The sequence below is a fragment of the Rutidosis leptorrhynchoides genome, chromosome 1 (assembly GCF_046630445.1).
Source record: "Rutidosis leptorrhynchoides isolate AG116_Rl617_1_P2 chromosome 1, CSIRO_AGI_Rlap_v1, whole genome shotgun sequence".
Classification (NCBI taxonomy): domain Eukaryota; kingdom Viridiplantae; phylum Streptophyta; class Magnoliopsida; order Asterales; family Asteraceae; genus Rutidosis; species Rutidosis leptorrhynchoides.
In genome coordinates this window covers 514,932,900-514,959,280 of record NC_092333.1, presented here as the reverse complement: position 1 = coordinate 514,959,280, position 26,381 = coordinate 514,932,900, and the positions used below count along the sequence as shown (strand labels likewise).

The 26,381-nt window shown below is 38.2% G+C and overlaps 1 protein-coding gene across 1 annotated transcript; it reads right to left on the bottom strand.

The window, feature by feature from the left end:
- Positions 1-1,452: 1,452 nt before the first annotated feature.
- On the bottom strand, positions 1,453-4,075 carry LOC139876589 (protein trichome birefringence-like). The gene is made up of 5 exons (XM_071863931.1): positions 3,252-4,075; positions 2,852-3,044; positions 2,565-2,758; positions 2,327-2,485; positions 1,453-1,916 (listed from the first exon to the last, which is right to left on the bottom strand). Exons 1-5 carry the CDS (start codon positions 4,073-4,075, stop codon positions 1,571-1,573), a joined length of 1,716 nt encoding a protein of 571 aa, XP_071720032.1. The 3' UTR covers positions 1,453-1,570.
- Between the last annotated feature and the right edge of the window lie 22,306 nt (positions 4,076-26,381).

Genomic DNA, 26,381 nt, shown 5'->3' with positions numbered 1-26,381 from the left:
GATAACTTTTAATCATTGTACTCTTTATTTTAATAGTTCCAGCTACTTTGTTAAATACCTAAATATATATAAAAAGTTACTCGTAATAAATACCAGCTATAAACTACCAGCGGGCAACTACACGTTACAAACTAGTTTTTACAAAACATATCCCCTAATCTAAACTGGGATAATCAAGAAGCTGATTTAACAGAACTATAACCAAATTAACAGACAATAATAAACAAAGTAACCAAATAAGTTGGATAACCGAGGGTTCGGTATGTAATTTTTCATTAGCCAAAATAAAAGGTATGTTTATGGTTATATATGTTAACAATAGCCAAGTTAACAAAATGAACCAAATCGAAAACATATTTAAGTAATTTAAATTAGTTATGATCACTACATGGTCAATACAAATTGGGTCCTTGAACTTTTGTTGAACAATAAACTCTGTATTCTAGTTGGGTCATAAAACTTAGATTTTTAATGTTTATATAATGTTTTAAAATATATGTCTGCGTATTTTTTAAACTTAAAATTGTAAATTGTAGATACTTATTATAGGTAACAAAGGAATTCTCAAGTAACTTGGCAAAAACGTCGTCTGTTCAAATATACGTACATTAGACTCAAACTAAAACCTAAATGTAAAGAAAAGCAATTAATTAAAATGTGTAACCATTTATTGTACCTTGACCAATCACATGAACCATTAATTTATTTTCACCTGATTCAACAGGCTAATACTGTATTTTTTTTTTAAGTAGTTGTGGTGTGATTCAGCGGTTGGTGGTCTGCTTCTTTTAGGGAGATCAGGTTTTCGATCCTCGTTGGCTACATATTAAGTCACAATTTCATCCTTGTCATGAAGTTCCACTCATGGCACATTTCTCGCATCGCGTTGGGGGGTAAAGGGGAGGGGTTTTACCGTCCATGCTCCGTATGGAATTGGTGCGATTTTTCCTCCTGGTCACGCAGTTTGGGGGCGGTTATAACTGTGTAGGAGATGAACGTGTGGGTGGTTAAGTTCCCTGGATGATCCTAACAGCTGTCTAAAAAAATACTCACTACAAATAAATGTTCGTTTTTTGACACTTCCATTTTTTTTGACACTTAAAACATGAATAACTTTGACATGCTTTTGACACCTATAAGTAACACAAAGTTAAAAGTGTCAAAAAAATATGGTGTCAAAAAATTGAAGTGTCAAAAAATTTGGTGTCAAAAAATTTGAAGTTGTATTTACTTTTTGACACTTTTAAAGTGTCAAAGTGTCAAAAACTTGGTCACACATATAAGTGTCAAAAACATGTTAAATTATTTACATTTTAATGTAAGTGTTAAAAAATGATACTTTTTTTGTAGTGACTGTATTTTTTATAAAAAAAATTGAAACCAAACAGAATGATCTCACTCATTAAACAACTAAAGAACCAACTTTTTTTTATAATATCACCAAAGCTTCCTTTTCTTTACAAATATCAACAGTAAATATGTAAACCATATACTAAAAATTAGATTATACTTATTTGTATTTGTATTCTATTTTTTCCTATACTAAAAAAAAGAACATATAAAGTGTAATTCACAATGGCTGTTGACTTTGGTATTTTTTGACCAAAAGTTGAGCATAAAGGATTTCATTCCATGCATCAGGAACACCAGGTAAACACCAATGGCTGCAATCTTGAAAATGTAATGGTGATTTCATTTCCTCTTCTGTATAATGTTGTTTCCTGTAGATTGAAGGGTGACCATCTTTTCGAAAATCTGTTAGTCTTGTAATGTTTAGATACGACACTCGAGTTTTCATTCCTTTGAAAACGTTCTCCAAAACAGTCATTTTGTCTGGATACGGAGTAAGGTAAGTGGTATTCGTGATGGGCTCGATCTCATGGTCACATGCTCCTCCTGAATTCCACTGCCCTCCACTGTCGAAAGAGAATAAGACGAAAATGTTAATATAATTCAAGCATCATTCTATACGTGATACGTCGTTACAAATTATGTAAATGGCACGTCGATACAACACGAGGTGAATTAAAATGTGGGTGCTTATTTTTGTCTAGGAAAAAAATGACAAAGATGGTAACAATTTTTGATAGGATACCCAATTTTGGATTAACTATCCTTACAAAAAAATACAGTTTTCAGATGCCATTTTCCTTGTTTGATGATTTAAAACTTGCACAAGTAAACGTGGAAATTGCCTAACTTTAGATTGGATCAAAAAAACAAACTAATCGAAAAAGTTAAGTGTTTTGTTTATTTTGTTTATTTTTTTTTTTTATCTGTGGACATTGGACAATAATTTTGAGACGAAAGGAATAAATTAATTTACCTGAAATGAGATGCAGAGTAACCTCGGAAAAAGACAGACGTTTTTGTAGGGTTAATATTAGCATCAACCCACATTCCCCATGTTGTCATAGCTTTACGAAAGGCTTCTAAAACGTTAAGCTCGCTATAGATGTGTCCACCTTCTTGATAGTAATCTTCTCTGCAAAATATGTAACAATCACCACTACAATAAATTTTGAATCGTTTTTATTTAAAAAAAATAAGTATTCTAAAATTACCCTTTGGAAGTCTTTTCATGAGTCCACCAATGGCCGGTGTTAAAGACAACCACATCCGCAGTTTTGTACTGATAAGCTGAGTTACTGATCAGATCGAGCCGAAGGGTCTCCTTTTTTGTTCCATTTTTATCTTTGGCTTCCCATTCTTGAACCAAGAATGGTGCCACATAGAACTCAACTGTGCAATTATAATCCTGATAATTGATACAATTAAAACTGCATATTGAGCATAGTTTATTTATAAAAACCTCTATCAACTAGTTATTATTAAATAAACTTTTATATACCTTAAATATAAAAGCATAAGAAGGTTCTGATCTGAAGTTGTGCCTTCCTGAGGCTTCATAAACCTTAGTTTGATCTTTAACCGAATTTCGTAAGATGCAAATTAATGATTCCCACATGTTCCTATTCAATGAATCGCCAACGAAAACCAATCGTTTTCCTCTCAACAATTGTAACATTATGCTTCCGTCCAACCTATACATGTTAATACAACTTCATTATCCAAAATTTCAACAATTTCAAATGAAACCCTTAACAAAATTTACATAATTAGATACTATTTTCTGCCAAACTAAACAACATTTTCACTTTCGGCAGTCAACTAAACAAAATCAGATTACACCCAACAGATAGCATAATCAATAATTACCAAAAAATAAAATTTTAGGAAATTAAACATACCTTGGTAAAGTGCAAGCTTTAGGTTTCCACTTGTACTGTTGAAACCCTAAATCAGGCCTACCATTTGAAAAACAATTAAATTGCTCATCAATTAATGAACAAGAACCAGGTTTATACAACGGATATGATTCATCTCTTACCCATTCTCCATCAAACATATCACAATTTACTAATTTCTTCAATAAATCTTTAATCCCCTGTTTTTTACCATCTTCATTCCCCTGTTTCTTTTCTGAAACAGAACTAACATTATTTCCTCTGTTTTTTTCTTCAATTCTTTGACTGGGCCCACCAGTCCCCAACTTAACCGGCACTGAATCTTGAGGTTTTGAACTTGATTTCACCCCATTTTCAGTCACTGATTCATTCTTTGCTAATTTTGGCATGATTATAGCCGTGTGGTTGGTTTCTTGTTGAGCATTAATTTGAGTATGATTTTGACTAATTGACTGATTATTAATCACACTTGGTTCATTAAGATTCACTGTTTGAGATCTTGGAATAGTATCATTACCACTTTGTGTGATTCCTGAAGAATTTGAAGGAAAAAAGTAGGAATAAATATTAGAAAACTTGGAAGATGAAGATGTTGTACCATTGGCTTTGATAGTTGTACTGGTGATGAAAATATTGGAAAACCATGGAGATGAAGGATCAGGGGAAGGATTAAATGCTAAGAAAAAAGTAACAGCAACGAAAATAGAAACAAATGCATAAACAAAAGCTTTTGTTTTCTTGGTTCTGAATGAAAATAGGGTTTTTAATTTCAAGTCTGAAACTAAATTTCTTCCATTTACTGGAATGTATTTTGTTGAATCCGCCATTAAAAAATAATGCAGAAGACTGTGTTTTGAGTAACTGAAGTGTATGTGTGATAAGTGAGAGCTATAGATACAAAAGGTATAGATTTAGAGAGAGACGAATAGGTTTTTTTTTTTGAGAGAGATAAAGAGATTGAAGGTGTGGAAGACGATGAAAAAGTGATAAGTTTTGATTTCAGTTTTTTACTTTAAATTTAAACTTTAAAATTTAGTTTCTCGGTTTCGCAATCGACACTTTTTTTTTTTTTTTAATCATGATTAACTTGATTGATGAAGTAATTTTTAAAGTTGTCTAGAAAATAAGTGATAAGTGCTATTGTTCTATCCGTTGATTTCTAATTCCACCCTTAGAATTCTTCCTTGAGTCCGAAATAAAGTTATATGTTAACAATATTATTTTTAAAATCAATCATTAAAAAAATTTGATAATAATATAATACGATAAATAAGTATTATAATATGATTTTGCTAACGACATAGCTCACATTAACATGCATGAAATAATTGTACAATCTAATAAGTGTTGCTTTCAAATCAGTAAGTAACAGTTGAATACAAGACTTTAAAATACACTAACGACAGTCATAAGAGTTATCGTTAGCAAATTCTTTATAATAAATGACGCTGATCCTGCATATATTTTCCAAGAAGTCAATATGCATATTCGATACGTTTTAAAGGGGTTTAAGGATCTTAGAAGTTAGCTCTTCGGTCCGGCTACCGTGAATAACCCTGGCCGACATGATAATGTCGGCGGGGTGGCTAGGTGATTAAGTCCACCTTCGATGACGGTCGTCGATCGAAGGCCCAAATAAGGCTGTAGGAAACCGTCGAGAGTGACTAACATGTTAACCTTTGATGAACGATGATAATGATTACGTATTGTAAGCCTACGTAAAGTGTGATGATGCTTGGAATGATAATTAGGGTTAGTATATATAGGCCAACCCTAATTCGAGAACCATCCAGGATAATGGTAATCTCTTCCATAACAAACTCCCCCGAATCTCGGATGTAATTATGGAAAAGATATCAACTTGATGACCAAGTAACCGCCGCACCGGGAACGAAGGTATTCAATACACCACCGCATGCCGCATACCGCATATAAAGTATGCGCATACGCACGCCGGCATTTGCCCGCACACGTATAGTATGCGCATGCGGGTTGCGGTATCATTATGTCCCCCCCAGTTTGATGTTATATGACGCAAGACATATGATATCAAACTATTAAGCTAAAAAGAAAAACAAGAAAACGGCCAGCATTAAATTTTTCGCGTGCGCTTCGAGGTCATTAAATGCCTTTCATTGTCGCAGAAGCCCATTCGGCTGACAAGACATAAAGTGACAGTGGGCAGGCGCGTGTGAGCTACGCGCTCAACATTGGGTACAACAAACAGAAACCAACGCGCATACAACAAACATCGACCGTCGGTTGTGTAACACGTGTACGCTCTTGATTAATTTTGCCACCCCACATTTGCCTATAAATACACGCAAAAAACCCTCATTTCTACCCTTTCTTCCAAATCGTCTCCAATACGCTGCTCAAATCAGTTCCGATTAGAAGTCGTTTATTTCCGGTCGTTCATAGAAGGTCAGTAAATCGCTGATCACCCTTATTAAATGACGAAAGCTAACGAAACCTTTGTAGATAGTGTAGAATCTGTCATTGAGCAGAAACATATAGATACTTTAATTAAGCAATACCCGCCAATAGCACAGTATAATCCGGTGCCACCCCTAGCCCACCAACGCGCCCATGAGCCACCGGAGAAAAAGGTGGCCATTTACGAACACGCGTTTAAGCACGGAAACTTTAGGGTGCCACCGTAAGACTTTTTCCTAGGTGTGTTAGACCATTACCACGTAGGGTTAGGGCAGTTACATCCATACACAATAGAAAAAATAGTCCTGTTCGAAATGTGGTGTGCTGCTCTCTAAACAAAGTACCCATGGTCAACATGTTTTGCCATTTATACCGTCTCGCCACGCATCATAAGTCCTGGTTTACGTTTTTCGTACGCCAAAACTTCACAAAAACACCCAAATCAAATGCCGGCCAATGGAAAGAAACCTTCTTCTTTATTGACCAAACCGTTGTGGGCACGAGTTTCCCGCAAACCTTAGTTTGGTGCGACGAGGTACAAAAGATGTAAACAAAACCCCAAAACTGGACGAGGAAGAAACCAAGCTACTCGCGGAGTGCGCAAACGCACTGCTTGTCCACCGCGCCTATGGAAACGTGATACTGCGTCTGGGGAAGATATCCGCCCATTGGCCATGGGAGGATCTGCGACCAGCCATAGTCGCACCGAATGGCAAGGGTAGGAATAGTAACGTGTATATCTATTTTACGCAGCCACATATGTCTGTGATTAACCCTCGTTTATGTATGTAGAGATGAAGATAAAGAAGGTGTTAACCGCAGAGGATATTGCGACGATCTCCTTTCGCAAACAGAAAATAAATGAGCCCCTTGAGCAGGAAAAATCAGGCGAGAATGAGGTACTTGCCCCGCAAACATCGGGAAACAAATGGATGACAACTTCATTCTCGTAGAGCAGCCATCCACAAATCTTCCACCTCCAACCACGGGTGAGCATCACATTACCACTGCTTCTGTTAAGTTATGACCATATTAACTAACCAATGCATCTGCACAGAGCATCTGGACGACACGCACCATAAGCCACCGCAGGCAAATCCAGACCTTGAAGCTACCGCCACGTCAAGAGACAAAGCTATACATCTTGATTCTGATTCTACACCAACTCCACCACGCGGTAGCTTCCGCCTCGCTAGCCTGGCCCAGCTTACCCAATCCTCGGCAGAGAATGCCGCTGAACAGTCAGCTTTTCTGCAACAAATTTTCTCGGCCGAATTCCGCGAGCAACTAGCCGCACTGCCCTTCCACCAAGCGCACAACGCCTTTATCCAAAACGGCCTTGTGTTTTTTGGCATGTTCGCGGATGGAGTACATCGTGCTACGAATTTGTACCAATTGACCGTGCGGAAAGAAACTGAGCTAGGCTTGCTACAAGCGGGTGTTGATCAGTTGAGGAACGATAGGAGAGACGCATAGGAGGCACGCAAGGCTGCCGAGGCATCTGCGGATGAAATGAAAACTTCCTTGATTGCGGAAAGGAAGAAAAATCAAGAGCTGATGGGGGCTGTTGATCAGGCCAAAGGTGAAGCGGAACGTTTGCGGGCTGACCTAGACAGGGTCAGTCGAGAGAAGGATGGCGCGGTAACTGGCCGCGAGCTGGCAGAGGCGGACTTGTTGAAGCTTCGCACCTCCCTCCCCACCATTGCGTAAAAAGTAATGGACTCGGACCCCGTGTCTGTAAAGTTCAATGCCTATGTTGATGCGGTGAAGGTGCATGACCGCAATAAGGCGATGCTCGAGGTGATTAAAGGATGCGACCTTATGTAACGACCCTGGATTTTCCAACGTTTATTTATTAATAATTATTATTATTAATACTTGTGATTAAACGAATGTATGTTATTACATTTACATGTTGCCATGATTGCCCGTACTTGACTTTAAATGCCCGAAACGTCTTTGTGACACACGTACATTATACGAATAATATTTTTGAATATTATTTACATTCATGATTAAGTTTATTAATCATTTTAATTAACTAAGGTTGTTGGTTAATTACTTGGGCTTTATTTGGATTAACTTGTGAGCTTTATTTTTGTACATGGACTTAGAAGCCCACCCTACCCATATTAATGGACTTAATTAGCCCAACATTCATGTAAGTAATACTTGGAACTAAACTAGAAGACTTAACTTAGTAAAGAATCTTGTTACAACTTCTTCCCATGCAAACACCCTATAATAACCAACTTTTGAAGCTTTTACATACAAGTGACTAGTGTGTAATCTCCTCCCTCTTGATCCCTCCCATGTCGTCGGCCTACATGGCCATTAGATGAGTTTTAATTTTTTTTTTACCACTGCATTTACTTGCATTACTCTTCACTTTCTCACACACACACACACACACACACATACTTGCATTTTTTTCTCTCAAAGTTCTCTCATCTTTTCTCTCTTTTTCTCTAAAAGATTGTAAGTAACTTGAGCAACTTTTCTCTTCTTTTTTTCTTGTAAAAACCGAAACCCAACACACATGAATCATCATCATCTTTTGTTACCTGTTGTTGTTTACTTGATTATTGTTTAGTTACTTACTAGTTGTTGTTGTTCTTTACTAGTTACAAGAATCAAACTCTTTAGTTTAATTCTTCATTTTATCTTGTTCATAACAAGAACACACAAGAACCTAACTTACTAGTTATGTTCTACATTTAATTTCTTGAAAGATTGTAAGTTTATGTGTTGATTAAAATCATACTTGAAGATCATGAAGTAAACTTAAAGTTTACTTTCTAAAGATCAAACTTTGGTTTGAATCTTTAAAGTATGAACAACACATGAACTTACTACTTGTTTACTTAGTTTATTCTTTACATTATGCACTTTAATTTCATGTTTGTTGGTTTATATGGTTAAGTATTACAAGTTAGTCTTGATCTCATACTTTCTTGAACTAAAGTTAACTTTAAAAGTTCAAGAACATGTAAGTAAGCTTTCTTTAATTATAACTTGGTACACTTATGTTAGATCTAGACTTTTGGGTCTAGGATCTTCAAGATCTAACTAAGAACTATGTTCTACAACTTAAGATCTTGATTTCATAAGTTTACTTTCAAGTTTGTAACTTATTATTAGTTTTAAAGTTCATGTATGTGTTAGATCTAAGACTTTGATGTAACTTTGGTTCATCAAAACACTTGCAACACTTAAGTGAGTTGTGCTTCATGTCTTAGACTTATACTTGGGTTATGATGGTCAAACCTTGGTGAAAATGATGCAAACACATCAACGAGTGGTATACTTGAAGCTATATGCGTCAAGGATGAGAACCATGATAAGCATCGAGCACCAAGAACCACCGGAACCTACTGACCCTACTATTTTACTGTTTCCGTGTCTTACCTGTACTACCTGGGCTACTTTAAAGATGATTTTCAGATATCTCTGTTCGAGTAGATAACTTTTCATATAGGACTCGTCTTAATCCGAGTTACGGTTTAGGATTTATGGCCCTCCGATCGTCACTATGTCTTTTAACGTTGTGCTGAAAATTCTGACCTACTCGCACTTAGACCGTCGCCACGGTCAAACGAAGACGAGTTTGCTTCTGGGATTTTTACCACAACTAAAGGACTCATATAAGGAGCCAAGGCCACTAGTCTCACCTTATTTTAGTGGGTATTGAGGTCGTGGTGACTGACCGAACTCAGCCTTTGTTTTAAACACTATACTTGAACGAAACTTACTTTACACCTTTTGTTTAATGATGAATGATGATGACCTTTAATACTTAATTTACATACATTTAAACCTATTGAGACGATTTACTAACTTAGTACTATTTGACTTAGGTTGAGGACCCGTTTGGACAACCTACATACTTGCTTACTTTCCGACTCATACTTTACCGCTACTTTATCATTGTGGTTATAGCATTCCATTTTTACTTTAACTTATTTTGGGAACTGAGAATACATGCGGATTTTATGTTTTACATACTAGGCACGAGTACTTAAAATTTATATATGTGTGGGTTATACAACGGTATAAACATTTCCTTTAGCTCGGTAACGTTTAGTCATTGGTTTTTGAACCGGTGAACGCGAATCTTAGATATGGATCCATAGGGTTTGACATCCCCACTCGGGCTAGTCGCGCTAGCATTTAACGAGTTTTTAATACTTCGTATACATACGCACTTGCCAAGTGTACTTTCAGGGGGTATAAACGTTAAGTTAGTTACCAAGTGCCCACGGTTAACATATACTTTATCATACTGTTTTGAAAAGCTCTTTGTAGCACTGAAATCTCGTGGCCTACCTTACGTACTGTTATACTTAAACTATAGCTCACCAACCTTTGTGTTGATGTTTTTAAGCATGTTTTTCTCAGGTGCTTAAGTTTGCTTCCGCTGTGTACTAGTCTTGCCGTAGACACCCGCTGCTCTAGTGTTATCACCGCATGAACTGTTTATCTTGCATTCAAACTTTAATACATTTGAAACTATGTTTTGTAACGACCTAAGGGTCACATACATTTATTCATGCTTGCTATTCGTAGAAGCATACTGTTGGTGTAAAACATTTGATGTCGATTATGACATCATCTTTCTATCGTGAATGCAACTTCTTTTATTACAGCATATAGTACTTAACCTTGTAATGATCCTGTTGTTGATGATTCGTACACGATGGATTTGTACGGGGCATCACATTTGGTATCAGAGCATTGGTTGTAGGGAATTAGGTTGCATTAGTGAGTCTAAGACCGACCCGAGTAGGATTCACTAATAGGACTAATCTACAACTTGCTAGTTTACGTGTTTCTGCTGAACTTACTGCATGCTACTGCTTACTTTTACTGCTACATGCTGTATGCTACTACATGATTTCACTACTGCATGATATTACTTGCTTTCGATTGCATGCTACTTCTGTACGATTTGTTATTATTGCCATGCTACTTATTGTTATACATGATTTAAACTGTTGGCCTAATACGTGCTTGCTTTATGACTTACTGACATGGAAAAATTTATTTTTCCTTGATCAGATGTCGGATACTCCACCTGCTATCATTTTGGGCAGTTCAGACTCGTCAGCCACCCTACCTGCTGCTGCTGCCGACACACCGATCCCGCTACCTACGAGTGACCCCGGCGCTTCATCTTCTGGGACTAGCAGCCAGGCGCCTGCCCCAGTGGTTACTTCTAGCGGGGCCCAGGACCCTTCAGAGATTCCAGCTCCATCTGCCCCCGGACCCTCAGGATCACAGCCCCGCTCCGGTGAGATTGTGATTCCCGCGGAGTTCGGGGATGGTCCATTCCGTAACAGGTATCGCCAATGGTGCCGACGCGCCCCTGATGGATGTCTCATTCCGATCGGACCCGCCCGTTACTGACAGATGATAGCCGCCCAAGGAGGGCCGCCCATGCAGTCACCACCACATGATTCGGACGACCCATCATCCGCTGATTCTTCATCCGATGACTCATCCACAGATGACTCGAGTGACGATGACTCCGACGAGGAGGACCTTGACGCACCTGTACAGCCACCCTCCACCCCGCCGAAGAAGCGATATCGCTTCGACGGTACCATTATTCCGGGGATCAACGGAGGACGAGCATTCACTGACGCATTTGGTCGGCGTCGTAGGGTTACCGCCCGTAAGCGGCTTGTGCCGTACCCTGCGGATCCCTTCATCCGTAAGCCTTACCGCCTTGCAGCCTCTACGTCCGGAGCCGGACCCTCTGCACCACAGGCACCACCTGCACCGCCTGCCCTACCATCTCCCACTGTCGAGGAATTGACAAGGGAGGTGGAAATCTTCCGAGCTCGAGTTGCTGAGCTAGAGGACCAGATGGCCCAAGTTATGGACATCCTACACCCACCTTCACCGTAAGACTTTTGTATTTAGATTTCATTATGTAATCTAGTTGTAGTTTTATGTTTCACTTATGTATTGTACGAACTTATTCAGATGTATGTAACTTATTATTATGAATGGAACTTTGCGTTATTTAATTCTTGCACGATGTTCTATTTACATTACTGTACGATGATTCTGTGGTATTTGTACCTGGATTGCATTACTTAATAAACATGTGATGTGTTGATTCCATGTTGGTTACATATACTGTATTATTATATATTGAATGCTGGATTTTAACTTGAGTCAAAATTTTTGTTTAGAACACCATGGCCAACGGACGATCAACACCTACCACCGCCCAAATCGAAGAGATGATTGCCGAAAGGGTAGCCGCAGCCATTGCGGAAATGCAACCCCAAGCTCCACCGCCACCACCACCGGTTATTCAATCCATTCGTAATGGGTGTACTTACAAGGAATTCCAGAGCTGTAAACCACATACCTTCAGCGGCACTGAGGGACCGGTTGGTCTCACTAGATGGTTCGAAAAGCTAGAATCAGTATTCCGAGTTAGCAACTGTTCGGAGGACAGCAAAACCAAATTTGCTTCTTGCACGCTGTCTGACGGCGCGCTCACGTGGTGGAACACAATGGCACAGGCACAAGGCATTGATGAGGCGTATGCTACGCCATGGGAAGAATTTAAGTGTGCCATGATTGAGGAGTATTGTCCGAGAACCGAGATACAAAAGATGGAAATGGAGTTCATGCAGTTAAAGGCCATTGGGAACGACCTTGATGGTTACAACAGGAGATTTTTGGAATTAGCCCTGATGTGTCCGACAATGGTCACCCCGGAATTCAAGCGAATGGAAAGGTACTTCTGGGGACTTCCTAAGAGCATTAAAGGAAACGTCACCTCGTCCAAGCCACCAAATGTCCCGGAAGCGATGCGCATGGCGCATACTTTAATGAATCAAATAACCATCGATGAACCGGAGAAAACTAAGTCTGAAGCGGGTACTAGTGAGAAGCGCAAATGGGATAACAACAGGGGACGGACCTATGAACAGAACCCGGTGAAACGACATGAGGGTTTAAGAGGAAACAACAACGGTGGAAACCCCAATCCGAACACCAACTCAAACCCGAACTACAAAGGAACCTTACCACAATGCAAGCGGTGCTACAAGCACCATACTGGTTATTGTAATGTTGTTTGCGAAAAGTGCCAACGGACTGGGCATATCGGGAAAGACTGCAAGGTCACCACTTTGAATGTGAAGGCGAACCCCAATGGACCGAAAAAGTGCTACGAATGCGGACAGACGGGCCATTTCAGAAATGCGTGCCCTAACAAAAGGAAAGACGATGGACTACCACGTGGTAGAGCTTTCAACGTTAATGCAAGGGATGCACGCGAGAATCCCGACTTGGTGACAGGTATATTCACTATCAACAATCTTTTAGCTTCTGTCCTATTTGATACTGGTGCCGATAGAAGTTATGTATGTAGACATTTTTGCGATAAGATTAATTGGTCATTAGTCCCGTTAAAAGAGAGTATGCTTGTCGAGGTCGCCAATGGAAAACTTGAGAAAGTTGACCGTATTAGTCGAGGAGCTATTATCAACATAGCTGGTGTAGAATTCAAAATTGATTTGATACCCATCAAATTGGGAAGTTTTGACGTGATCTTCGGTATGGATTGGTTGAGCAAGATAAAGGCCGATATTATCTGTGGAGATAAAGCTCTTCGTATACCACAAGGAGACGGTGAGCCACTGATCATCTACGGAGAGAGATGTACCTCGAAGCTAAACCTCATTAGTTGCGTGAAAGCGCAAAAGATTATGAAGAAGGGACGTCTTGCTGTCCTAGCGCATGTGAAAACGGTAGAAACTGAGGTGAAGAGTGTGAACGACGTTCGAGTGGTGAACAAATTTTCCGATGTCTTCCCAGAGGAATTGCCTGGATTACCGCCGCCGAGAGCAGTAGAGTTTCAGATCGATTTAGTGCCAGGAGCAGCACCTGTAGCTCGCGCACCTTATAGACTTGCACCTTCCGAGATGCAAGAATTACAGAGTCAACTACAAGAACTACTTGACCGTGGATTTATCCAACCAAGTTTCTCGCATTGGGGCGCACCTGTTTTATTTGTGAAGAAGAAGGATGGATCCTTCCGTATGTGTATCGACTACCGTGAACTCAACAAATTGACAATCAAGAATCGGTATCCTCTTCCACGAATTGACGACCTTTTTGATCAACTACAAGGATCGAGCGTTTACTCAAAGATCGATTTGTGATCCAGCTATCACTAGTTAAGGGTGAAAGAAAGCAATGTAATGAAGACTGCATTTAGAACTCGTTATGGTCATTATGAGTTTCTCGTGATGCCATTCGGATTAACCAATGCACCTGCCGTGTTCATGGATCTCATGAATCGTGTCTGCAAGCCGTACTTGGATAAGTTTGTTATCGTCTTCATAGATGATATCCTCATCTACTCTAAGAGCAAAGAAGAGCAAAAGCAACATCTCCGATTAGTACTTGAACTCTTGAGTCAAGAACAACTTTACGCCAAATTCTCCAAGTGTGAATTTTGGTTGAAAGAAGTCCAGTTTCTGGGTCATGTTGTGAGCGACCAGGGTATCAAAGTTGATCCCGCCAAGATTGAAGCTATCAGCAAGTGGGAAACCCCCACTACTCTGACACATATTTGCCAATTTTTAGGTCTCGCCGGTTACTACCGAAGGTTTATTGAAGGATTTTCTCTGATTGCGCGTCCTTTGACCGCGCTGACTCACAAGGGCAAGATGTTCATTTGGGAACCCGCACACGAATCAGCATTTCAAACCTTGAAGAAGAAGTTAACCTCCACACCTATCTTATCACTCCCTGAGGGCAGTGATGACTTTGTTGTCTATTGTAATGCATCAAAAAGTGGTTTTGGTTGTGTACTGATGCAAAGATCAAAGGTTATTACCTATGCTTCTCGTCAACTGAAGATTCACGAGCGGAACTACACTACTCATGATCTTGAACTTGGAGCCGTTGTCTTTGCGCTCAAATTGTGGAGACACTATTTGTATGGAACTAAGAGTACTATCTTCACCGACCACAAAAGCCTCCAACACATCTTCGATCAGAAGTAACTGAATATGAGACAGCGTCGATGGATTGAGACGCTCAACGACTACGATTGTGAACTCCGTTATCACCCTGGCAAGGCCAATGTTGTAGCTGACGCTTTAAGCCGAAAGGAGAGGATGGCACCTCTTCATGTTAGGGCTCTGAACATCATCATTCATTCGAACCTCAACAGCCAGATCAGAGTAGCCCAAGATGAGGCTCTCAAGGAGGAGAATATATCTCATGAACATTTGAACATTCTTGTCTCTCGATTCGAGGTTAGGGAGTCTGGACTCCTATGTTATGCCGGAAGAATTTGGGTACCTTACTATGGAGATCTACGAAACCTTATACTTGATGAAGCCCACAAGTCGAGATATTCGATTCATCCCGGAGCGGGCAAAATGTACCACGATCTTAAGGAACAGTATTGGTGGCCGAATCTTAAGAAGGACGTTGCGACTTATGTTGGTAAGTGTTTGACTTGCTCGAAGGTTAAAGCCGAGCACCAGAGACCTTCTGGGTTACTTCAGCAATCGGAAATCCCACAATGGAAGTGGGAAAGGATAACGATGGATTTTATCACCAAGCTACCAAAGACGGTGGGCGGATACGATACCATCTGGGTTATCGTTGACCGTCTTACCATATCTGCACACTTTCTAGCGATAAAGGAAACGGATACAATGGAGAGACTTGCTCAACTATACATCAAGGAGGTTGTATCTCATCATGGTGTACCTTTATCGATCATCTCAGATCGCGATCCCCGTTTTGCTTCTAGATTTTGGCGTTCTTTGCAAGAAGCCATGGGAAATCATCTTGACATGAGTACTGCTTATCACCCTCAGACTGACGGGCAAAGTGAACGAACGATTCAGACCATGGAGGACATGTTGCGTGCATGTGTCATCGATTTCGGAAAGGCCTGGGAAACGCATTTGCCACTCACCGAATTTTCTTACAACAAGAGTTATCACTCGAGCATTAATGTCACGCCTTTTGAAGCATTGTATGGCCGCAAGTACCGATCTCCTATTTGTTGGGCCGAAGTTGGCGAAAAGCAAATCACCGAACCCGAGGTAGTCCATGAAACCACGGAGAAGATTGCTCAGATTCAAGCTAGAGTTAAGACTGCCCGCGATCGTCAAAAGAGTTATGCTGATCTTAAATGTAAAGACTTTGAATTCAACGTTGGTGACCGTGTAATGTTGAAGGTTGCACCTTGGAAAGGTGTGATTCATTTTGGAAAACGTGGAAAGTTGAACCCATGATACATTGGTCCTTTCGAAATCTTGGAACGTGTTGGACCCGCTGCTTACCGTTTGGATTTTCCAGCACAATTGAGCTCAATTCATCCTACCTTCCACGTGTCAAACTTGAAGAAGTGTCTTGCTGCACCTGAACTTATCATACCACTTGAGGAACTTACGATTGACGACAAACTCCACTTTGTGGAAGAGCCTGTTGAAATTATGGATCGCGAGATCAAAACTTTGAAACGCATCAAGATTCATATCGTCCGAGTGCGATGGAATGCCAAACGAGGACCTGAGTTTACTTGGGAGCGAGAGGATCAAATGATGCAGAAGTATCCTCACCTTTTCCCGACTCCTCCATCTACCTCAGCTTAAAATTTCGGGACGAAATTTTCTTTAACAGGTGGGTAATGTAACGACCCTGGATTTTCCAACGTTTATTTATTAATAATTATTATTATTAATACTTGTGATTAAACGAATGTATGTTATTACATTTACATGTTGTCATGATTGCCCGTACTTGACTTTAAATGCCCGAAACGTCTTTGTGACACACGTACATTATACGAATAATATTTTTGAATATTATTTACATTCATGATTAAGTTTATTAATCATTTTAATTAACTAAGGTTGTTGGTTAATTACTTGGGCTTTATTTGGATTAACTTGTGAATTACCTACATACTTGGGCTTTATTTTTGTACATGGACTTAGAAGCCCACCCTACCCATATTAATGGACTTAATTAGCCCAACATTCATGTAAGTAATACTTGGAACTAAAATAGAAGACTTAACTTAGTAAAGAATCTTGTTACAACTTCTTCCCATGCAAACACCCCATAATAACCAACTTTTGAAGCTTTTACATACAAGTGACTAGTGTGTAATCTCCTCCCTCTTGATCCCTCCCAAGCCGTTGGCCTACATGGCCATTAGAGGAGTTTTAATTTTTTTTTTTTACCACTACATTTACTTGCATTACTCTTCACTTTCTCACACACACACATACTTGCATTTTTTTCTCTCAAAGTTCTCTCATCTTTTCTCTCTTTTTCTCTAAAAGATTGTAAGTAACTTGAGCAACTTTTCTCTTCTTTTTTTCTTGTAAAAACCGAAACCCAACACACATGAATCATCATCATCTTTTGTTACTTGTTGTTGTTTACTTGATTATTGTTTAGTTACTTACTAGTTGTTGTTGTTCTTTACTAGTTACAAGAATCAAACTCTTTAGTTTAATTCTTCATTTTATCTTGTTCGTAACAAGAACACACAAGAACCTAACTTACTAGTTATGTTCTACATTTAATTTCTTGAAAGATTGTAAGTTTATGTGTTGATTAAAATCGTACTTGAAGCTCATGAAGTAAACTTAAAGTTTACTTTCTAAAGATCAAACTTTGGTTTGAATCTTTAAAGTATGAACAACACAAGAACTTATTACTTGTTTACTTAGTTTATTCTTTACATTATGCACTTTAATTTTATGTTTGTTGGTTTATATGGTCAAGTATTACAAGTTAGTCTTGATCTCATACTTTCTTGAACTAAAGTTAACTTTAAAAGTTCAAGAACATGTAAGTAAGCTTTCTTTAATTATAACTTGGTACACTTATGTTAGATCTAGACTTTTGGGTCTAGGATCTTCAAGATCTAACTAAGAACTATGTTCTACAACTTAAGATCTTGATTTCATAAGTTTACTTTCAAGTTTGTAACTTATTATTAGTTTTAAAGTTCATGTATGTGTTAGATCTAAGACTTTGATGTAACTTTGGTTCATCAAAACACTTGCAACACTTAAGTGAGTTGTGCTTCATGTCTTAGACTTACACTTGGGTTATGATGGTCAAACCTTGGTGAAAATGATGCAAACACATCAACGAGTTGTACACTTGAAGCTATATACATCAAGGATGAGAACCATGATAAGCATCGAGCACCAAGAACCACCGGAACCTACTGACCCTCCTGTTTTACTGTTTCTGTGTCTGACCTGTATGACCTGGGCTACTGTAAATATAATTTTCAGATAGCTCTATTCGATTAGATAACTTTTCATATAGGACTCCTCTTAATCCGAGTTACGGTTTAGGATTTATGGCCCTCCGATCGTCACTATATCTTTTAACGTTGTGCTGAAAATTCTGACCTACTCGCACTTAGACCGTCGCCACGGTCAAACGAAGACGAGTTTGCTTCTGGGATTTTTACCACAACTAAAGGACTCATATACGGAGCCATGGACACTGGTCTCACCTTATTTCAGTGGGTATTGAGGCCGTGGTGACTGACCGAACTCAGCCTTTGTTTTAAACACTATACTTGAACGAAACTTACTTTACACCTTTTGTTTAATGATGAATGATGATGACCTTTAAGACCTAATTTACATTTAAACCTATTGAGATGATTTACTGACTTAGTACTATTTGACTTAGGTTGAGGACCCGTTTGGACAACCTACATACTTGCTTACTTTCCGACTCATACTTTACCGCTACTTTATCATTGTGAGTTATAGCATTCCCTGTTTACTTTAACTTATTTTGGAAACTGAGAATACATGCAGATTTTATGTTTTACATACTAGGCAAGAGTACTTAAACTTTATATATGTGTGGGTTATACAACGGCATAAACATTCCCTTTAGCTCGGTAACGTTTAGTCATTGGTTTTTGAACCGGTGAACGCGAATCTTAGATATGGATCCATAGGGTTTGACATCCCCACTCGGGCTAGTCGCGCTAGCATTTAATGAGTGATTAATACATCGTATGCATACGAACTTGCCAAGTGTACTTTCAGGGGGTATAAACGTTAAGTTAGTTACCAAGTGCCCACGGTTAACATATACTTTATCATACTATTTTGAAACGCTCTTTGTAGCACTGAAATCTCGTGGCCTACCTTACATACTGTTATACTTAAACTATAGCTCACCAACCTTTGTGTTGACGTTTTTAAGCATGTTTTTCTCAGGTGCTTAAGGTTGCTTCCGCTGTGTACTAGTCTTGCCGTAGACACCCGCTGCTCTAGTGTTATCACCGCATGAACTGTTTATCTTGCATTCAAACTTTAATACATTTGAAACTATATTTTGTAACGACCTAAGGGTCACATACATTTATTCATGCTTGCTATTCGTAGAAGCATACTGTTGGTGTAAAACATTTGATGTCGATTATGACGTCATCTTTCTATCATGAATGCAACTTCTTTTATTATAGCATATAGTACTTAACCTTGTAATGATCCTGTTGTTGATGATTCGTACACGATGGTTTTGTACGGGGCATCACACCTTACGCTACCATACCCCCAGATTGTACAGAAATACTTGAAGGAGGGTACAGCTGAGGCACTCCTTGAAGCTGGGCATGCCATCCAGTCCATCCCTATCCCCTTAATAAACGATTTTGCTGTAGATCCGAACATGCCGCTTGATGGCCTCCTCAAGGAAGAATTTTAATTTGAACCCTTAACTATCTGCGCCGTAAGTCCTATACTTAGGCAGGCACTTGTAATTATTATTTTTGAGCCGTAAGTCCCGTGTTGGGCCGGCGTTTGGTTGTGATGGTATATTTAAACGTTTATATTATATTTGTATCTTTTGCATGCATCTTTGTAGTATTGTTTGTATATCGCGAATCAAAACAAAATTTATACCACATGCCTATGTACGTAAGTTAACCAAAACACATGTGCATACGCGGGTGCTGCGTAAAATAAACCAATACTTCAGCGATTACAACCTTAGTAGTTTAGACTCAAAATCTACTGTGTTCTTGCTTTGTCATGTGCTAGAGGTGCACTGTAGCTGTATGGTAAGCAACGCAACTAAAAATAAACCAATGCTTTTACACTTAAGATTTCCTCAAATAAACCAATGCGAGAGTAAACACGCACAAGCAAACCAAAGCTTGTATTTTTAAGTCGACTTGGAAGCCATCTAGTCTGCATAGCGCTTGGTTAGGGGAAAACCAATTCCCTTTACCTGCCGTTAGTGTCTAGCCTTTTAACCAAACAGGCTTCTGCCGCACGGGGGCTAAAGGACACCCCTTATGTAGGCAAGAACTGCATACAAAAAAGAAAGATATACGAAAAGAGTATGCGCGAGTAAATATTTTAATTGACATTAATCATGATTACAACCGCGACACATCCAAACGGACGGAAATTACATAGATAAAAAGAAAAAATAATATGCTAGAATGTATTGGAGTGATCAAGTCCAACCAGCTACATGTAACATTTCTTTAACAACGTCGCGTGCCAAGTGCGTTTCACAGGTGTGCCATCTAATGTTGCCAGACGGTATGCCCCGGTGTTGCTTGCTACCACTACATTGTATGGGCCTTCCCAGTGGGGGCCCAATTTCCCAGTATCTTCCGCATGACTTGCGTCATTCTGACGCCAAACCAGGTCCCCGCAATTATAAGAGCGCGAACGCACACGCTGATTATAATACTTAGCAATTTTTTGCTTATTATTAGCTTCGTTAATTGCCGCAGAGAGCCTTCGTTCTTCCAGCAAATTAAGATTCTTCCGCACAGCTTCTGAGTTGTTTTGCTCATCAAAATTCTGTACGCGGAACGTTGGTACCCCAATCTCTGCGGGTACAACAGCTTCTGATCCATAGACCAAACTGAACGGAGTCTCACCAGTGCTTGCTTTAGGTGTTGTTCTATGCGCCCATAAAACCTTCGGTAGTTCGTCCACCCAACCAATGCGATCGTGGCCCAATCTATCTTTAATTCCAGCCACTATATCCCGGTTGGTGACTTCGCACTGGCCATTCGCCTGCGGATGCGCAACGGATGTAAAAGTTTGCTTAATATTAAGCTCTGCGCACCAACTGCGAAAAGGATCCCCCACAAACTGCGTGCCGTTATCAGTAACGATTTCGTTTGGTATGCCGAATCGACAGACAATGTCTTCCCATACAAAATTTCGCACCCTTTTTCCTGAAATTGTTGCCAGCGGCCGTGCTTCAACCCACTTCGTGAAATAGTCAATTGCAACAATCAAGAATTTGACATTTCCTGCGTGTGCAGAGTATGCGTAAGATATTAATGTAAGTAGCATATGATATAAAATAACTGATAATATTACCTCGGCCTTTTAGAAATGGTCCGACTATGTCAATTGCCCATTTGCAGAATGGCCATGGTGACGAGACTGGGATCATTGGATGCGCAGGTGCTCTGCTTATAGGTGCATGTATTTGGAAAGATTCGCATTGCTTAACTATGCGCGTGGTATCTGCGTACATGGTGGGCCAATAATAACCTAGCCGCATAATTTTTGACACAATAGACCTGTGCCCCGAATGAAGAGCGCATGCACCCTCATGCACCTCGCGTATAACCTCCTCTGCTTCGTTTGGACCAATGCACCTTAAATGTGGTCCTAAATAATTCCTTCGATACAGGACGTCACCCTCAAGGGCATACATTGGTGCCTTGGTACGAACTTTCTTTGCTTCGACCGAGTCTGCGGGTGATGTGCCATCCCGCAGGAAAGCAATGATGGGTGTCATCCATGTTGAGCTGGATTCCTCAACAGGTGCCACTAAAGGCATCATAACAATGGATTTCGCGTGTAGTTCTTCTATGAGAACTCTTTTCCCCAGATGATCAAAGGCCAATGCAGCCAACTTGCTAAGCGCATCCGCCTTTTTGTTATGCCCTCGTATTACATGGGAAATTTGAAAAGTTTCAAACTGGTCAGCGAGATTATGAACGAGCGACATATATTGCTGCATGGCTATGTCATGCGCTTCGAAATCTCCACTAACTTGGCTGCATACCAACTTTGAATCCACATAAGCGTGCAACACTTTAACATTCAATTTATGCGCAATCCGCATACCTGCTAACAAAGCTTCATATTCTGCTTCGTTATTTGTAACAGCAAAATTAAACCGCAGCGCATATGTATGCTCTTCTCCATCCGAGCCAATTAAAATTATGCCTGCACCCGCACAAGCGGCGCTGCAAGCACCGTCGGTGTATAACTCCCATGGTGGTAAAATTGGTGCGGGCATATCCTGATGTTCGGCCGATGCCTCAACGTCCGCGGTGAAATCTCTCATTCATATTGATTATAAACGTTCCATATTAATTGATTTTGTTGCGAGGTTTTTTCCTCTATATGAGATGTTTTTCAAAGACTGCATTCATTTTTAAAACAACCATAACCTTTATTTTATCGATAAAGGTTTAAAAAGCATTACGTAGATTATCAAATAATGATAATCTAAAATATACCGTTTACACACGACCATTACATAATGGTTTACAATAAGAATATATTACATCAAAATAAGTTTCTTGAATGCAGTTTTTACACAATATCATACAAGCATGGACTCCAAATCTTGTCCTTATTTTAGTATGCAACAGCGGAAGCTCTTAATAATCACCTGAGAATAAACATGCTTAAAACGTCAACAAAAATGTTGGTGAGTTATAGGTTTAACCTATATATTATCAAATCATAATAATAGACCACAAGATTTCATTTTTATAACACATCTCATATCAGGCATTTCGCAAACTGCATAGAGACAAAAATCATTCATATGGTGAACACCTGGTAACCGACACTAACAAGATGCATATAGAATATCCCCATTATTTCGGGACACCCATCGGACATGATAAACTCGAAGTACTAAAGCATTCCAAATTCCAGAATGGGGGTTGTTAGTTCCCGTAGATCTACTTTTAGGATTCGCGTCAATTAGGCGCCAGTTCCCTAATTCTTAGGCTACCAAGCTAAAAGGGGCATATTCGATTTAATAATTCAACCATAGAATGTAGTTTCGATTACTTTTGTCTATTTCGTAAAATATTTATAAAACTGTATGTATTCTCATCCCAAAAATATTAGATTTTAAAAGTGGGACTATAACTCACTTTCACAGATTTTTACTTCGTCGGGAAGTAAGACTTGGCCACTGGTCGATTCACGAACCTATAACAAATATGTACATATATATCAAAGTATGTTCAAAATATATTTACAACATTTTTATTACGTTTTAATGATTTGAGTTTGTTAAGTCAGCAGTCCTCGTTAGTAACCTACAACTAGTTGTCCACAGTTAGATGTACAGAAAATAAAGCAATATATATTATCTCGAATCAATCCACGACCCAGTGTCTACAAGTCTCAGACTCGATCACAACTCAAAGTATATATATTATTTTGGAATCAACCTCAACCTTGTATAGCTAACTCAAACATTACTGCATATAGAGTGTCTATGGTTGTTCCGAAATATATATACATAGATGGGCCGATATGATATGTCAAAACATTGTATATGTGTCTATGGTATCCCAAGATTTCATAATATGTATAATACAATATAAATTAGTTAGGATATGTTTAGTCTAGATTTGTTACAAAATTTTCGTAGCTAAAACTAGCAAATTTATCCAATTTGTTTTACCCGTCATTTCTTCATTTCAAATCCGTTTTGAGTGATTCAAGTTGCTATGGTTTCATATTGAACTTAAGTTTATGAATCTAAATAGAAAAAGTATAAGTTTATAGTCAGAAATATAGGTTACAAGTCATTTTTTAAAGAGGTAGTCATTTCCGTCGAAAGAACGACATCTTGATGACCATTTTGAAAAACATAATTCCACTTTGAGTTTAACCATGATTTTTGGATATAGTTTCATGTTCATAAGAAAAATCATTTTCCCAGAAGAACAACTTTTAAATCAAAGTTTATCATAGCTTTTAATTATCAAACCCAAAACAGCCCGCGGTGTTACTATAACGGCGTATGTCCGGTTTTACGGTGTTTTTCGTGTTTCCAGGTTTTAAATCATTAAGTTAACATATCATATAGATATAGAACATGTGTTTAGTTGATTTTAAAAGTCAAGTTAGAAGGATTAACTTTATTTGCGAACAAGTTTACAATTAACTAAACTATGTTCTAGTGATTATAAGTTTAAATCTTCAAATAAGATAGTTATATATATGAATCGAATGATGTTATGAATATAATTACTACCTCAAGTTTAGTAGGTAAACCTACTGGAAGTAACAAAAATTGATCTAGCTTCAAAGGATTCTTGGATGGCTTGAAAGTTCTTGAAGTATAATCATGACACGAAAACAAGTTCAAGTAAGATTTCCACTCGAAATAAGATAGTTATAGTTATAGAAGTTGAATCAAAGTTTGAAAAAGAGTAATACCTTGTATTAGAAAGATATATTACTGTAAATAAGAAAGATTTTTTGAGCTTAGATGATTACTTGGATTGGATTAGAAAGCTTGGAAGTAATCTTGCAAACTTGATACTATTCTTGATTTTATGAAACTAGAACTTATAGAATTTACGAAGAACACTTAGAACTTGAAGATAGAACTTGAGAGAGATCAATTAGATGAAGAAAATTGAAGAATGAAAGTGTTTGTAGGTGTTTTTGGTCGTTGGTATATGGATTAGATATAAAGGATGTGTAAGTTTGTTTTCATGTAAATAATTCATGAATGATTTATAATATTTTTTGTAATTTTGTGAGATATTTCATGCTATTTGCCAAATGATGGTTCCCACATATTTAATAACTCACATGGGCTACTAAGGAGCTGATGATTGAGTGTATATACCAATAGTATATACATCTTAGAAGTTGTGTATTGTACGAGTACGAATACGGGTGCATACGAGTAGAATTGTTGATGAAAATGAATGAGGATGTAATTGTAAGCATTTTTGTTAAGTAGAAGTACTTTGATATATGTCATTAAGTCTTCCAAAAGTGTATTAATACATCTTAATACGCTATATGTATATACATTTAACTGAGTCGTTAAGTCATCGTTAGTCGTTATATGTAAGTGTTGTTTCGGAACCTTTAAGTTAACGATCTTGTTAAATGTAATTGATCCATTATTATTACACTTAAATGAGATGTTAAATTGTTATGTTAAAATGTTAACATGGTGTATTAATATATCTTAATATCATATATATATGTGTAAAATACTATTACAACGATAATCGTTACATATATGTATTGTTTCGAAATCCTTAAGTTAGTAGTCTCATCTTACTCGTGTAGTTCATTGTTAATACACTTAATGATATATGTAATTATCATTTCATGATGTTAAACATAGTGTATTAATATCTTAATATGATACATAAGTATTTAGTAAGACGTTGTTATAACGATAATCATTATATTTATCGTTTCGAGTTTTCTTAATTCAATAGTCTCATTTTATGTATATAACTCATTGTTAATATACCTAGTGAGATACTTTCTTATCATAATATCATGTTAACTATATATATATATATATATATATATATATATATATATATATATATATATATATATATATATATATATATATATATATATATATATATATATATATATATATATATATATATATATATCATATAATTTTTACAAGTTTTATCGTTCGTGAATCGCCGGTCAACTTGGGTGGTCAATTGTCTACATGAAACTCATTTCAAATAATCAAGTCTTAACAAGTTTGATTGCTTAACATGTTGGAAACACTTAATCATGTAAATATCAATTTCATTTAATATATATAAACATGGAAAAGTTCGGGTCACTACAGTACCTACCCGTTAAATAAATTTCGTCCCGAAATTTTAAGCAGTTGGAGGTGTTGACGTATCTTCTGGAAATAAGTGCGGGTATTTCTTCTTTATCTGATCTTCTCGTTCCTAGGTGAACTCGGGTCCTCTACGAGCATTCCATCGAACCTTAACAATTGGTATCTTGTTTTGCTTAAGTCTTTTAACCTCACGATCCATTATTTCGACGGGTTCTTCGATGAATTGAAGTTTTTCGTTAATTTGGATTTCGTCTAACGGAATAGTGAGATCTTCTTTAGCAAAACATTTCTTCAAATTCGAGACGTGGAAAGTGTTATGTACAGCCGTGAGTTGTTGAGGTAACTCAAGTCGGTAAGCTACTGGTCCGACACGATCAATAATCTTGAATGGTCCAATATACCTTGGATTTAATTTCTCTCGTTTACCAAATCGAACAACGCCTTTCCAAGGTGCAACTTTAAGCATGACCGTCTCTCCAATTTCAAATTCTATATCTTTTCTTTTAATGTCAGCGTAGCTCTTTTGTCGACTTTGGGCGATTTTCAACCGTTGTTGAATTTGGATGATCTTCTCGGTAGTTTCTTGTATTATCTCCGGACCCATAATCTGTCTATCTCCCACTTCACTCTAACAAATCGGAGACTTGCACTTTCTACCATAAAGTGCTTTAAATGGCGCCATCTCAATGCTCGAATGGTAGCTATTGTTGTAGGAAAATTCTGCTAACGGTAGGTGTCGATCCCAACTGTTTCCGAAATCAATAACACATGCTCGTAGCATGT